Here is an 18,062-nt window from a genome sequence, read left to right as displayed (position 1 = left end):
AAGCTATGTGGAGAAATAAATAACAGTATAAAAACAAATATAAAATATATTTGTGTGTAACCTCTTCCCATACGCTCATCCCCCCGGGAGGCAGTCTCTTCTCGTCCTCTTTCTTCCGCAGAATCGCCCTGACGAACCCGTGGATGCTGTTCCACCGTCCCGAGTCCGAGAACATAATGTCCACAAGACTGATTACGCACTCGAGGCGATCGCCCAGCTCCAGCTCCAGGCGATTGCGGTCCAGCGTAAACTTAACCTAACCTAACCTATATATTTTATTTATTCTATTTAATTCAGAACGCAATAATTTTTACGCTCTCCCGCTATAACTTATTCCGTCTTAGAAGTATATTTGTTCATTAAAATGGTGTTATCAATTTTTGAAAGATGTCATAAGCGTCTTATAAAACCTCTTTTTTTGATTGCTCAGATTTGATCACATACAATTTAAGCGGTGGAGTAATTTCGGCAGGGATAACTAAAAGATGGCAAAGCTCCTGGACCTGACAATGCATATACTGAACTCATAAAGCTATTTAACACGGACGGTACTCAACGACTAAGAAAAATATTCAATGACATATTTAAACGGAGTACTACCAAGATCATGGTTGAAATTAACGTTTAATGCTCTACCAAAGAAAACAAAATCCGTATCCTGCAATGATTTCCGGACCATCAGCTTAAAGAGATACATTTTAAAGTTATTTCTACAAATCATACATCAAAGGATATATAGACTATACGAAGAAAAAATTAGCCGTACACAGTTTGGTTTTCGTAACGTAGTAGGTACGAGAGAGGTTCTCTTTAACATACAAGTGCTAGAGTGCTAGCATACATGCTTTATTGATTACCATAAAGCACTTGATACAGTAAAACATGACAAGTTGAGGAAGATATTAACAAATATTGGAATAAACACCTGTGATCTAAGAATTATTAGCAATCTTTACTGGAATCCGTACAGAGGCAGGAGAATCCAATGATATCAAAATCAAACGTATGGTCCGACAGGGATGATTATACTATCACTCTTGCCTTTTAACATATACTTTGAGGAAATCTTTCAAGAAGCAGTAGAAGATGTTGAAGCCGGAATTCGAATTAACGGAGAATGTATCAATAACATCAGATACGCAGATTACACGGTGGTATTCGCTGACAGTTATGAAGCCCTCCAGGAGTTAATGAATAAAATCACAGAAGTGAGTCAAAGATATGGATTTTCACTGAACATTAAGAAAACAAAATGTATGATGATCTCTACGAAGGAACAGCAAATTAAAAGAATCAGTGTGAATGGTCAGCCAATGAAAAGAGTAAACATACACCTACCTTGGTACGAACGTTAATGAAAATTGGGACCATTCCCTAGAAATACAATCTTGGATAGAAAAAGCAAGTTCTGCATTTCAAAAAATGGATAAGCTATTCACATGCCACGATTTATAGTACCCATAAAAGTCAGGTTACAACGATGTTATATCTTTCCTATACTGTTGTACGGAGTTAAGTCGTGGACTCTCACATACGCTACCTGTAAGAAAATTGAGACTTTCCAAATGTGGCTTTATCGTAGAATCCTGAAGATATCCTGAGGAACAGCGAAAGATTAATTCTTCAAGGAAAAGTATAAAGGAAACGGGGACCATGCGTGCTCTAATCTTCGGGTTGTTGGTCTATTCTTTATTTATTATAGTGCCGAGGTAGTTGTAGTGCGTCATTCTTTCTACAGGGGATTGGTTGACGTAGAGTTGACCACTAAAAATGGCAATGCACTGAAAATAGAGGCAAAGAAAAACTTGGGAGAGGGCGAATTCAGTCATCTGTGCGAAGCTTTCAACGATGCTGGGCTTAGATCAACCGTCCATGTAATGAAAAATAATATGGCTCCAAAAACACTACAATGGCTTCTCCAGATAATGAATGAATGTGTTCAAACTATGCAGATGCTCAAGTTGGATATGATTACCAACCTACCGCGAAAATCGAGGAAAAGCTTTCTGAATAGATGACACATCTGCAAGATACACCAGAATGAACTCATCTTGCAAAATAGAAAGAAGCTGTGCAACGTCATCTGAATTCTCGAGATGATCTTTCGTCTGATAGCCATTTTACTTATTCTGCAAATCGGAGTGTTCAGATGTAAAACCAACATGAAGAAATGAGGACTATTGCCTGCCAACTCCGAGACCCTGTGTGAATGTGGGGTGGTACAAGATTCAATACATCTATTTCATTGTGATCTGTTGGAGAAACCTTGCACTGAACACGATCTCCAGCATGTAACAAAAGGGCCATTATTTAGATCGGTCTTTTCTGGATGGTCAAGATTTAATTGTTTGAATTAGACACCTAAAATAAAGAAGTAAGTTAACCTCGGGCTACATCTGGATAGCAAACTTAAATGACGCTATATTAAAAAGATAACTGAAGAACTGAAACTGAAATATACGACGCTATATTGGTTATTAGGAAGGAGCTCACAACTTCTTTATTCATTTGACACGCAATCAATGTCAATTCCACGTCATCACAGTGTAACCAACTGCATAAAAATTCCGTAACAATACTTTTAATTATTTTAAATTACGTGCATCATTTTCTTAATAAAGTAAAATTTATAGGCATATTTTATGCTTAAAAATGCTTAAAAATTACATTAAATGTCACTGAAAAACCCTAGGCAATTGACCTTTAATTTTGGAGTGTAAGTACCATTTAGGAATTATTGGTAGGTACTGCTTCCAAAGTTGCCACTAGGAACTACTCAAATGCCATTCTAATTAAATCCATTACCATTTCTCTCGACAATACGGTAACGTTCTGCGAAAATGATAACGTTTCAATTTAATGACGTGCAATGGATTTAAAAGGAAATGACCTTTTGAGATTAACTTCATATTTTAATAATATTTGTCTTAATTAGCAGTTTTTAACCAATTTTTAATTAGTCGCTGCTAAAATTAAATATTTGACGTTTGCAAATGACGTCAAAGGAATATTTATAAAACTTAACCCAACTTAAGCTTTTCTTTATATACTTAGTGCATTAAAAGTTATTACTATTTCTAAATATTTTAAAAAAATGTAATTAAAAAAGATATGCTTGATGAATATTAGCGTTTGCTTAATTTATATATATATATATATATATATATATATATATATATATATATATATATATATATATATATATATATATATATATATATATATATAAACTAAGGAACACTCGAAGAGTGGTGGGTTTTTCGGTCAAAGTGGAGAAATAAAAGACAAAGAAGGTGGCTACTTCATCTATTTATTGTAGACGCATTTTTATCATGCATTAATTTTGCAGAATTGGGCTTAATATGTTGTTTACTTTAAAAATTATCCCCTAAGGTGTATGTTCTATCATATTTTCATATTAAATAATTTCAAATAAAATAAAATAGTTTCTTACTTTATTTACTTAGATTTATTCAACTTACATTTTATTGATTATTTTGTCAATGTTACTTTTACATATTTAAATAATTGTTTCTGCTCAAATAATTTAATAACATTTTATAATAAAATAGATTCATATAATCTATATTATTCTCAGATCCAAATGTTATGAACCTTGGACTGCTGGAGGTTGAATCAATCTTCACCTGTTGCTGGCTTTTCTGCCACAACATTAACTTTTTAAAATATGCCTTGCTGTTCTGTCATATTTTGACCTCAAGGCCACTGTCTTTTCTCGTTCGCCGTGGTACCGTTTGCGTCATAAAAAACTGGTACAACTCTTATAACCAAAATCCGTGTTTTTTAAGTTGTGTACATTGGTCTTGTCACATGTGTCATTCTAATTTCTATGGCACTGTTGCCAGTTCAACGAAAATATTACATGAAACCAGCTAAAAGCAGGGCTGTGCGACAGCCCGCCAGTTTTGAGTATACTAAAAACTAAAACATTATCGAACATTCTCTATCAGTCAGTCACATTTATTTAAACATGCATCCTAAAAAATTCTCCTATTACTATTGTAATTTTCCATAATCTCAATTAAGTACCCACACATTGATTCGTGTTTTATTATAATTTATGAAAATATTTCAATTCAAAAATAATGATAGATAATTAATCTAGACATAACTTTAAATTATTATCATAAAACATTACACTGAGATATTGGATTGTAACTGTCACGTTTTGAAAAGCGTTTTTTCGTCCCGGATATTTTATAGTTTCTAATCTACGTAGGATAAAGTATAATGTTAATTTTTCACATTTATTGTTCTTATAATAAATAATAATTTAATTTTGGTAGTTTGCCTGTTACTAAACTTATTGACACAAAATACAATTCGTGTTCGGTAACTAATTGAAGTATAAAATTACAGTATATGCATTCCAATGTTCCCTGTGCCAATACCCTAGGTTTAAAGATCCTTCAAACATTTTGGATATTAGCTCAACCCTATCTCTAGTTACTAAATTTATTAGATAAGGTTTTTTGTTGTTAATGATAAAAATAATACCTATCTAAAAACTTTATACATTTTTAACGTTATTTTTTATATATTTAGATTTTGTGCAATTCCGTTATCTGTGATAGCAACAACGAATTGATTCACGGACCATTGTGTCCAGTCTGAACACAGGTTTACATTGGGAAAAAAAGGTGTACCACTTTTATATGACGGGAAGTGTACCTAAATGCTGGTCGCATTTCACCGACAGCGACTGAGAAGCTTAAGAGTGGTAACTTCATTATATAATTTTTTTTTAAATGTCTATAATTCAATTTTAATAATGTTACCTAAAGTTAAAATCAAATTTAAATAAAAGTGCATCATATGATCTTTTTAGTTCTATGTAAATTAATGTTTTTTACTTAAGTTTTTTCACATATTTTTTATATACATGTACCATTACCACATGTCTTTTGCTGTGCTAAGTTGAGTAATTTGTAAACTGTATTCAGTTCCAATTAATTGTCTATACAACATAATATTTAATGTCCATTATCATAAGCTTCTTTACACATTTTATATCTTTGATTGCTACATATCTTTTTAAGGTAACACACTTATAATAACTTTTCCATGGATGTTTGGTTTTTCATATTGTTCTTTTTAGATGAACTGATGATGCTTCCCGATTATTCAATAAATAGATGAAGTAGCCACCTTCTTTATCTTTTATTTTATCTTTATCTTTTCTCGGTCACATATGGATGTGAAACGTGGACCCTCTCAACCATTGATGAAAATCAACTGAGAATATTTGAGCGCAAAATAAGGAAGATATTTGGACCAACCCAATGCAGCGATAGTTCGTGGAGAATTAAAATGTACCACGAGCTGGATGAACTAATGCAGAGCGCAGATATTGTCAGATTTGTAAAATCACAAAGACTAAACTGGCTTGGTCACCTAGAAAGAATGCCAGATAATCGAGCTGTAAAAGTAGTCCAGAGATGGAAGTCCCAAGGAAACAGAACAAAAGGAAGGCCCCGTAAAAGATGGATAGACGACGTAGAGAGGGATCTTAAAACCATGAACATCAGGCAGTGGCGAAGGAAAGTATCCGACAGGGCAGAATGGAAGAACATTGTTAAGCAGGCCAAGACTCACAAAGGGTTGTAGCGCCATTAGAAGAAGAAGAAGATATATATATATATATATATATATATATATATATATATATATATATATATATATATATATATATATATATATATATATATATATATATATGTTCGGATAAGTTTCCGCGGTCAGATAAATAAAAATTACTGAGTTCTCGGGAAGAACCGCGTTGAGAATTTAAAACTCGACGTTTCGGCACCCATTTTGGAGCCATTATCAAGAGTGATACGGTTCGGTTCGAGTTCGGGGTCTTGATCTGCCTACTGCCCTCACTCGAGACGTACCAGTATCGTGTTCTATATTGCAAGAACTGTCTCTCGGCACTGAGGTCTCAATCTGCCTACTCCTCAGTGTCGAGTCACTCGATGTCTTATAAAATTGATATTCGTCGAGGTGTTTATAATATGGTTGGGCGAATGTCGAAACGAGATATTGTTAATATTTATCGAGATCAAAACATAAGCAAATCGACAATTTATCGCACAATCAGAGAATGTGAAGAAGGGATACCATGTGATAACTTCCGTAAAAGTGACCGACCGCGGATTTTGAACCATATAAGAGAGGCAAGACTGATTGAAGCAGCTAAGAACAAAATTGGGGTCTCACAGCGAAAACTGGCCAGAAGATTTCATGTTGGAAAGACTACAGTATACAGGACCCTATCGAGTAACAATATTATCTACCGGAAAAGAAGGAAAGCTCCAAAATACACAGAGGATCAATTAGAGAGAATTCCGAGATGTTGCCGCCCGTTAAGGCGAGTGCATTTCGTCAACAAGTTGATCGTGATGGACGATGAAAAATATTTTACTTTGTCCAACTCTGAGATGAAGGGTAACGATGGGTTTTACACGAACGATTACGAAAATGTACCTGATGAAATAAAATTCAAAAGTAAGAAAAAATTTGAGGACAAAATTTTAGTATGGTGTGCAATTTCTGAGGCTGGCTTTATCTCACAAAAAATTAGAGAAATTGACGCCGAGGTCGTCCAAAGGATGATGCAACGTGTCAGGGGAATTATTAGGCAAATCGAAAATAATGGTCCATTGTCTGTCATTTGAATTTTGATTTATAATAAGGATAGTTAAGTTAAATTGTTAAATAATTTAATAAAAATATAAGATTATTGTGGTCAGAGTTATATGCTTTTGAAAATTTTCCCAAAACTTTAGGACCATACGTTATAAACGTACAAAAAAAAACAGATAAAGCGAATCAATTCCTTTCAGTTTTAAACAAATTTTACAGTTATGACAACTGCCAAATGTGACTGTCAATAAAAATTTGAACTAATTTTGAGGACATCAGATCTACTATTTCGTTTTACCTTAGTGTTCTGTGGTTTTATCCAGAATAACTATTCTGCTGTCGATTTCACAAGTTGTATCCCTTTAGAATGTAGCAAAATTATTTAGTCGTTCACATATGTATGTTTCGTATTTTTACAATGCTCATAAAAATAAAAGCTAAACAAAGCGTAGGTATTACATATTCGCCCAATTTCTATACTTTAATTTTTTGATATTTTAAAATACATTTATACCACAACATAACACATGCAACTTCTATTAAAGCCTAAAAATCCTATTTTTTGAAATATTTATACAATTATCAAGAATTGAATCCTTTCATCACCTTGTATATTATAAATTTCTTCATTAAAGTGTATGTAATAACAAAATTTATATATAAACTGATAATAATTAAATAACAAAATATAAAAATAATTATGGTAACACCCTCGTATTTTAACACTAATTACTCTGCAAATTCTGGCGGATGTACCGGGATTAAAGAACCTAATTGCGCGTCCACTGTCCAGTAAAGTAACAGGCAAGTCGTTTGCTTTCGTATTAGCATTTAGCAATATTAAATAGAAGTATTATGGAAAATCTTCTTTGTGCGTGCGTATTTACGTCACTTGCAAGACAGACACAACGTTCAATTTAAAACTAGAGATGTTGGCTGTTATTTATGTGAAGTATTTTATACGGATAGATTCTAATGTTTAGATAATGAAAGAAATTATGTACAAACACTAAGTACGGTTTTTAGACTGTTTTGTTTTGGCATTTTTTAAGTTATTAAACAATTATTGATAAATTAATCAATCAACAATTACAGGTTAAAATAAATCCTTATTTTAAAATAATGCTTTTTTAAGCCACAAATGATTATAATATAATTTTTTTTAACTAATATTTGACATTTCCATTTCCACTCCAGAAATCGATTGCAAAAACGATTATTTTAAAACATTCTGCAGAAATGTATAACCAATAACATTGTTGTAGGTTATATTATTTTCAAAATTAAAAGTTAATTTTGAGAAAACATTTTCGTAGAATTTTTTAAAATAATCTTTTTTGAAATCGATTTACGGAGTCGAAATCGAAACGTTAACTATTAGTTAAAAATGTAATCTTCATTACAATCAAGTGTGGTTTAATCCCGTACAAATATAATAGTTAAAAAATATAAATGCAACAAAAATAAGGACAGGTAACCCATAACTCTTAAGGTCCTAGTACAGACTAGAAAGCCAAAAAAAAAATGCAAATATTATTTTATCTTTGAATTAAACAAATTTTTTCTTTAGTTCCTATGAACTAAAAAGACGGCTCTAGAAGGTTTTCTAGAGGGCGCCTCAGTTAACTTCTCAAAAACAGGTGTCCAACTAATTCTCTGGATGGGCACATCTGAAACAAAGAATTCTAACAGGATTACTTGAATAAAGCGGCCTTACAAAACAATTAACCACTTTTTAGAAAAAAAAGTCGAAAAATTTATTTTGACGCAAAAATTGGTAAAAAAAATCGGTTGCCTGTAAAGTCGGTTTTACGGGCGAAAATTTTACGTGACAACGTCTTTTTCTCGGTAGAATATTTATTGATATGAATATTATTAAATTGCACAATAGGAACAAGGAATTGAATGAAAATAAGAATTGCACAAATTTTAACTATAGAAATATATTTTGTTTACTAAAACATTGTACATGTAAACTTAAACTTAACTAATTTCTATTTGAGTGATTTTGTTGAGGATAGGACGATGATAGGAGAAATATGAAAAGAAAGGAAGTGTTTCTGCTGTAATGTGTCTTGAACGCCAAGAACGCTCGAGAAAGACAGAGACACAAGCACGGAAGCACGCACCGATTCAACGCACCTAATTCTCTAGTGCTGCGCGCGCAGCGGACCGATCATGTTTGAGTGGGAGAGAGACGCAAAGCATTCGCCGGTCCGGCGGGCCTCTCTCTCGTTCGGTGACTCACTGTAACAGACGTGAGCGGGCGTTACACTTTTTCATGAATGACTCCGAGCCACAACCTAATTTAAGACGTTGTCACGTCAAAATCGAGTTTCTTCAACTTTAAATCGCTGTTAGCTTTTTTATTATGAATGGAATGTTGGAATTCTATGAGTTATTTTTGGATTCTACAATCACTTCACGTAATTATTTCTGTTTTTCTCCTATTTAAGGCTAGCACGACAACAGAATGATATTTTAATCTGTTGTACAACTTTCATAACAAATAAGTCACTTTTAGAGACTAAAAAGTTCAGCAACTCTCCAAAGTAAGTTTATAAACATTAAACATCATACTCTCATACTCTGATCATACTGATCATACTCTCCGATTTTATTAAATCTTTTAATATTCATATGTCTCTAACCTACACTAATCAACAATATTTAGGTTATATTTTTGATTTCGCGATAACCTACAAAATAATAACGAACTGCAATAAACACAATTTATTTTCCATATAACTTTTTATTAACTACTTTATTTGGCAAATAAATATTTTATATTTTGTATGTCAGATATTTTAAATTTATTTTATCTGTCAGTTTATTTGTTCAGATTTCTTTCCTAGGTGACGCTAGAATTTTAAATCTAAACTAACATAAAACTTTACAACAACACATACTTGTGGGATAGGTTTCGTATTTCAAATTGCAGTTCTGTTATTTTCTGCACATATAAAAGAAATTTCTGAATAAAATTGCAAAGAACAAACAGAAAAGCAGAATTTTTCGCACAAAGAAACTGTTGGTGCATTACTTTGTGAGATGAAAAAATCCAACACACACAAATCTTGTCAAAGTTAAAAGAATAATTTTCCGATATATTCAAAGAATCTTAAACTATTGAATTGTATACAAACCAGAGCCTTTCTGCTAGAACGGACGTAGCTATAATGATAGAATATCCCTGGCCAAACGAGTAATGGTAAACAATTTATCCTGGTTAAAGATGTGCATGTTTCTGTCTTCTCATTCTTCTGCTAGATATTGTTAAAGTTTCATGCATCCTTGTCATGTAAAGTGGCACAATTTTGAGCTGGGTCTCGCCACTAAAGGACTCAGAAAAACATCAAACTTCCTTGTTTATTGCTTCAAGGTTAAGGCCCTTTTTTCAATTTTTTTTATATAATTTTCTCTGTTTCTTGTTTCAAAAAACGGTCCCATTCCGATAAATCGGATATTTTAGCAGTGAACAAATAACTAAACTATGTAACAAACTACTATTAGGTATATTTTAATACTCACGATACCAAAAATTTCAACAAAACAAATAACCGGTTGAGTTTACTGAAAGTACAAGCTGAATATAGCCACAAATGTCAAAATATTTCGGTTTGGCAGTGTTGGCATGTTTTTATAATGCATATGTTGTATACTTCAAATATAAAGAGATAAAGCTTTTAAAAAGTACATTTTGATTATACTATTTTATGAATTCTGCAATTTTTAATTTATATAAAGCAATAACGAGTAGATATTTGCCTCTTTCGAGATTAATTGCAAACATCTGTTGTAATCTGGCAATTGCTGATTTGACGATTGCCAAATCTATCCCCTAGTCTATCAAAGGGTAATTGCTAAAAAAATTTCTAATAATTAACTGCAATTAATTACAAATAAATAAATAAATAAATTGCAAAGAAACAAATATTTACTCATTGTTGTTTTATATAAATCAAAAATTGCAGAATTCTTAACATAATATAAACAAAATATAGTTTTCTAAAGCTTTATCTTTTTTAATTTGAAGCATACAGCATCTACATTATAAAAACATGCCAACACTGCTATACCGAAATTTTTTGTTTCATGTTTGACATTTGCTGCTATAATCAGCTTGTACTTTCGGTAAACTCAACCAAATAACCTTTAAACCTCGACACGAAATCTTGAAATAAAAATATCATTTCACCCTACCCAAGTAGATCATATAAAAGGTAGGGTCGTTATTTTTGTAAGATTCCGATTAAAATAGAAATGTTTCACAAAAACACAGTTTTATTTACTAAAAGAAATCCTTTCTTTCTTTTTATTTATCACGTTTACGGTTAGATTCAAAGGTATAATCTGGTGGAATCACCATAATGTCGGGTGGTGGTTTATTCAGAGGACCTAACCAAAACAATTTTCTGAATACTAAGCGTGCATCGCAATAAATAAAAAAAAATTGTCGAAAACATTTTATGTTCATCAATATGAATTATTAAATTAGAAAACCTTTTAACTTCTATAAAGATTTTTATATTGCAAACATAATGCAAATACTTGTAAACTTTAATTACCAAATTATTTCGATAATAACAAAAGTTCAGTTTTTGCGCGACACGATGCAGCCCATATGAACGAGACATACGACTACATGAAGATTTTGCTACCGAAAATATTTGTACAATATCATCATTTTTCTTGGAATATATGCCGAGATTTAAAAGTTATAGCCGTTTTGCTAGGCAAGGATATATTAAATATTGCTATTTTCTTGTGAGTAGGATAGCAGTGGCGGGAAAAATAATCGTATAAAGAAGCAAAGCTAAAGGCTTAAAAGAGATTAAATATCAGTGCAAACACAATATCTGAAACACTTGTAAGTCCTGAATACATATATCTTCCTCCTTCGCATATCAAACTCGAATTAAAGAAAAAGTTTGTAATAGGGATGGATAAAGGCAGTCCAGGATTCATGTATCTAAAGAACACATTTGTCTACAATCAGTGAGGCTAAAATTAAAGAAGATATATCTGTAGGCCTCCAAATATGGGAGTTTATGGAGACCGTGGATTTAAGGATATTTTGATTGAGATTGAGATTGAAAAAAAAAATACTATAAAAAGCGAGTTTCAGAACTGTTTCAAAATTATATAGTCCTGGGGTGCAGTATGTTCTTAAAAATACACTTTCTGGATTCACTCTTGGACTTCTTCCCAGCAAGTCTTGGCGAAAAGCATGTCGAGCGATTCCACCAGGATATTTATACATTAGAAAAACGTTACCAGAGAAAATAGACACCGAATATGCTTGTATGCCTCGTTGATCCAATAACATAGTTATTTATTACTAAATGAGCACCAACGGCTCAGTAGATATGAGAATAAATGAAACAGGGTCTGTTCATGCAAAACATGTGTTGGTTCCATTAGACCAACCTGTCCTGTTAAATAGTGATGGTTCCATCGGACCAACGTGGCAAGGATCGTGTTAAGTTTATATAAATTTTAGCAATGGTCCATATAAAATAATTAAAATATTTAATGCATATTACTGTATGGTTTTTCGTTTGGAGATACATAAAAAAAATTAAACAATGGTTCAATTCAGTTCTCGTTCTTTATCTCATGTTCCGAAACTTCCAAGCACATCTCTAGCATATCTAGCGCACGACGAATCTAAGCAAGCTCCTGCCATATCGGAACCTCGAATAGCGAAACAGCTGAGCTGACAGTCGCATCCAGCGCTCCGTATCGGTAGTGTCTTCAGTTCCGCGCCGGACTTCTACCTCTCCTAATAATGACAATACTAACACCGAATTTAGCAACAATATTACCGGTTAGTTCGTAGATATCATTTCTATTCATATTTTCGGGTGGACTTTTAGTCATAAGATCACATAAAATGGGCGAGCGAGAAAGGATAGGAAAGAATACCATTAGGGTTGGTTTCTATGATATCGAGAGGACTATCGGGAAGGGAAATTTTGCTGTTGTGAAACTTGCCAAGCACAGAATTACAAAAACTGAGGTAAGAACACTTTGAATTTATCTTGTTTATGTTTTTGATGTCATAAGCACTCGAGAAAATAGAATCTGACAAGATCGATTAAAGTGCATGTTTGTATGTTTTGTTTTATTAAAATTTTTTAAATACAAATGAAAATGACGATGTCTATCACATTGTAAAATACAGTAATAGGTATATTAAATGTTAGGTAGGTATATACATAGTAACAATTTACATTTTTATTTCTTACGTTTCACATGGCATCTTTGTTACTTTGTTTGGTTTAGTTATTAAAATATCTATTCAAATATAAATTAAATGTGCATTATAGCAACAAATAAATTTGCCGATGTATTTTCATGTAGAGATAAAATATATAAGTTTTTTCTACGATCTTTCTTGAATTTATTTTGAAATCGTATTTTTTCTCCGCATATTTCCTTTTTAAACTTATTCACTTATTTAATTATTTTTTATATATGTATTCACGATAATTTACGATGCTTCCTATAAATTTCTATACATCCTTAACCTCAAATTATTATCTTAAAGCAAAATTTATTATAATTTAATATTAGCGTATTAGTAAATACACACTTAAAAAGGATATATATTATAAAGTTGCAAAAAATTGACTTTAATTTTATGCTGAATAAAAGTTAAATCGTATTGATGATAGCAAGTGATAGTATATAAATGTGCTGATATCTCCATTTACGTTTGCTTCTACTATTTTTCATTTCGCACCATTTTTAGTCTATGGTTTTCGATTTTCCTCAATATTTTATTATCTGTATTTTTATGTAATCTTCAATTCGAAAACTGCCGACCGTTAATATCATAATTCTTGTAAATACTTAGTATGAAATATTGGAAAGACCGGTGAATTTTGTTTGCAAGTGAGAGACATGCAGTTATAATTTTTTGCATTCAAAGTGCAACCCCCTAGCCAAAATAAATGTTACCCTTACAATTTTAAATTGGGAGACGGGCCAATTGGCACATTATTGGCTGTTTAATTTTGTCTCAATGGTAGCCTAATTTAATAGTTTTTGATTAGTAGTTGCATAAAAATCGCCTTAAGTTATTCTGTCAATAAAAATAATTTTATTGAAGTTTCTTTTAGTTGAAATGATTGGAGGATTAGTTTGTTGGTGTCGTTCCAACTCCGGAATGAAGGAACAAATGTAGTCTACACGCTATATGCTCGTGTAGCGTGTAGAATACCTCAGATTTTAGTTATTTTAGCAGCAGCAGTTTGTGTTGGTATATATTTTTTAATCTTTTTAAATGCCTTATCGCATTCGTTAGTAAGATCATTTTTACGTTTCCTGTACAAAAAATTATAAAACATTTTAAAAATCAAAATAACAAATTATGGTCAGTTTTGACATTTTGTATACCTAATAGCCATCCGTTCGTTAGGTACACCAATGTACCCTTCCGCTGTGACTGGATAAATATGAAAATGTTTTAGGTACTAATAACTCTTTTTATCACACTTTAATACAATAGTGGAACTGATAATTGCAAAGATCCAACATTTTATTTATACGAAATTATGTGCCGTCTCCTGAAAAAGGTGTAAATACTCAAGGGCAGCACCTGAAGAAGCCTTTAAGCCACCAGCTAAGTTACTTAATAAGATTTATTACTTTTCTGTCAACAGAAACATTGTTTTTATATAAAGTAACTTCCTAAATTCCAAAATGTAGATCTTGAATTGTGACTTTAATAAGATGAGAAAATAAAGCGTTTATACCGAAATTCAGCCTCAGTGTATTGTATGCACTGAGAATGCAAAGTCTCATGCTCGTCGTGTTGATGTTGGCGATGAGGTGTTGAATTTGTTTCTTGGTCCGATTTTGGCACTTGGTTATAAATTCGATATGACATTATAAAAAGTAACACGACAAAATTGGCGCCCAACGTGGGACATTTAGAGACATTTAGTAGAACCGCTATTCTATGACGCTACCTGTGATGGCGCCATCTTGTGGCGCTAGTCCGTGATGCTCGCCTCAGCATTTTAGTATAAAGAAAAGTAATACAACGCCACTATAGAAGCTTAGCTTCAATAAAACACCTACTTAGGCATGCGTTTTAGGTTCGTCAATATCATCGAGTTGTGTTTGATAAACAACAGATTTAAGATATCCCACCAAAAATAATCTAACGGATGTAATTCCGATCATCTCGAAGGTCATTCAGTTGCTTTTGGTCGTAAGGGGAGTCTTCTGCATCAATTTGAATTTTTAGTTCGATACTATAAAAGGATCAGTAGTCTCTTCAATCATAATAATGCAGATCGCTTGTCAAGTTTTGTTTAATAAATAAACACTCTACAATGTCTTTCAGAGAATACCAGTCCACACATTTAAGGACATTGTGTATGCTGTTTACGAAAAAAATGCGGGTTTGCGTTACTTCAATAGCGAAAATTTTGAACACACTTCCATTAAAAAATGAACCATTCGTCGATAAAAAAAATATTTGGAAGAATATCAGACGAAAACAGTGGAGTGGAAAAACAACAATCTCTTCAGAACTGCTGCAGACAGAGTAAAATGGGCCGTGATGATCGCCAATGTCCTTAAAGAATGAGGCACACGAAGAAGAAGAATTAGGCATCGCGTTAATTCGGCATCAGACAAGATTACACAAAACGGTATTCTTCTATCAAAGTTATATTCATAGAGCTATTGAAGTATCTCCAGGAATTGACGAATCTTATGCATTTATAGTGCTTTAGATTAATTTTTTACGGTCTTGTGACTTTATCTTTCGCTCTACTACTGTTCGTATGGATCTGGTGAGATCTGCAACAAATATTCCCAAAATCTCAATTTACAGTCTTATGTCAGAACTGCATATTGCAACATAGCAATGCTTTATATCCCAAATCTTGGGCAAAAAAATTTTTATAAGAAAATGGTATATAAGTATTGGCAAAACGGTATAGTCCTGAAAGAAACTGATGGTCAAAAGAGCAAAATCAAAGAAGCGGCTTTAACTATATTAAATTAAACCAATTGCGTCGCAAGTTGCTCATCAGAATGCGCAAACTGTGTAAACAATATTTGGTCATTTTCAAAACAAAAATACTTCAGATATCGTATGAGATTAGAGAAACAATGATAAAAGCTAAACAATATCTCTGACAGAATGACTAATACCGAATATCCAAAAATAAATACAGCTGTTCTTGATGATTGATGATGATGAAATATATGATTCACGCCGATAATATCGACAGGATAACGGCCCAAGGAAAAAGAAACCTCTATCCAATATAAGATATGCTGACGATACAGCGGTGTCAGCATACAGCGCAGAATAGAACGGTCTCGACCTGAAAATTTAAATGACTTAAACCAAGAATATGTTCATAGCAAATGCCAATTTTCAAATAAACAAAATTAACTACGAGAAGCCAATTGAATATATGACAAGACTCATATACTTCAGCTGCTTGGTAACAGATACCCTGGACCCAGACCTACAATTAGAAATGGCAAGAGCAACCATCTTCGAGATGAAGATTTTGCTAAGCGGCCACAGTTTCAGAAAATTAACCATCTTGATATTTTTCAAATAGCATGTGTACTCTGTCTTGTATAGGGTAGAAACATGGACCATGAAAGTCGGTTCAATGAACCGTCTTGAGGCCTTTGAAATGTGGTTATACCGATGTATACTTAAAATGCCCTGAATAGACCAGAAATGATGAAGTTTTGAGACGAATGGGAAAAAACAGAGACTGTTAACATTAACAAAAATGCTAAGGATCGCAGATACCTATCTAAGACATTCCCCTTCACGACAGAGATATGAATTCTCAAACGTGGAGATGACATTTAAAGAAGATTAATTTTGTCACTAAAGATATAAAAAATTAAAAATCTGTATTTTCCTATAAAAATACCGTAAAAATGTTTTGCGCATTTTTAAATTCCAGCTCTCCAATCTAATCTTAGCAATCTAATTCCACGCAGAATATTCGTTTGGTTCGTATATATAAAATACGCTGACTGGTCTGAGCGCGTTTGATATTAACTTAATTTTAGTATTTTACTTACGTGAACACATTCACCAACAACGTCACAACGACATCATCACGATTTGTTATCGAGCAGCGTGGAATCTCATTTTTTTTCATAGTGAACTTGGCAGTGGAATTAGGCGTCGAAAATATTTCCACTTTTAAAGCAGGCTATAAAGAAAACTGGTGTGTTTACAAGATATTTTGATTAAATATCTTGTTGGGAATAAAGCACATTTGAAAAATAAATTGTTTAATTCAAATATCGGCTTACACATCGTTTTCAAAATAAAGTTTTTTAATTAAAGGATTGGAAAACTCTAATGCTTTTGATTAAAGATTAAGGACTCCTTTTATCGTTAAATATAATAAGTGGCTTCAAAGTATTTTTTAAGCAGTTGCCTTTAAGGAAAGGATGGACAATAGAAAAATAAATTATACCAAATAGATGTTAACTTAATTTTAGTATTTTACTTACGTGAACACATTCACCAACAACGTCACAACGACATCATCACGATTTGTTATCGAGCAGCGTGGAATCTCATTTTTTTTCATAGTGAACTTGGCAGTGGAATTAGGCGTCGAAAATATTTCCACTTTTAAAGCAGGCTATAAAGAAAACTGGTGTGTTTACAAGATATTTTGATTAAATATCTTGTTGGGAATAAAGCACATTTATAAAATAAATTGTTTAAGTATCGGCTTACACATCGTTTTCAAAATAAAGTTTTTTAATTAAAGGATTGGAAAACTCTAATGCTTTTGATTAAAGATTAAGGACTCCTTTTATCGTTAAATATATTAAATGACTTCAAAGTATTTTTTAAGCAGTTGCCTTTAAGGAAAGGATGGACAATAGAAAAATAAATTATACTAAATTATAATTTTGTGATACTAAACTATTAAATAATTTATTAAAAAAGAATAAAAAAAATATTAAAGTCGTAATATTTTACAATTGATCAAAATCATATACAGATAACGACATTGTTTTGTTGACCATAGGAATTAAGATTTATTGCAATCCCATCTCTAGAGTATATTTATTATAATGCTCTAAAACTATTTTTTTGTTATTTTTAGCCTTAATAGCAATACAAATAAATAAGTAAGTAAATAAGTAATATGCTTTATTGTCACTGAAAATTGTACAAATTTTATGGACAAAGCTTATAGCAATAAGACAAGAAAGAAGAAAAAAATCAAAATAAGAATCGTTTTTACTTTTAAATAAAAGAAAAAAAAACAATAAAATTCGTTCAAACTTAAACATAAAAAATACTACCTAATTAAGAACCTACAAACTTCGTAAAATGTACCCAACAAAAAATAAAAATTAGGAAAGGAGAT

General features: G+C 32.1%; 1 protein-coding gene across 1 annotated transcript in view; it reads left to right on the top strand.

Annotated features, from left to right (window-relative positions):
• Nucleotides 1–12,360: 12,360 nt before the first annotated feature.
• The window catches only part of LOC140440143 (uncharacterized), a 156,116-nt gene continuing 150,414 nt past the window's right edge, over nt 12,361–18,062 (top strand). The window contains exon 1 of the mRNA XM_072530448.1: nt 12,361–12,688. Coding sequence (XP_072386549.1) covers nt 12,563–12,688 — 126 coding nt within the window. The 5' untranslated portion in view covers nt 12,361–12,562. The remainder of the gene's footprint in view (nt 12,689–18,062) is intronic.

The sequence above is a fragment of the Diabrotica undecimpunctata genome, chromosome 4 (assembly GCF_040954645.1).
Source record: "Diabrotica undecimpunctata isolate CICGRU chromosome 4, icDiaUnde3, whole genome shotgun sequence".
Taxonomy (NCBI): Eukaryota; Metazoa; Arthropoda; class Insecta; order Coleoptera; family Chrysomelidae; genus Diabrotica; species Diabrotica undecimpunctata.
This window is presented reverse-complemented; position numbering and strand designations above follow the sequence as displayed.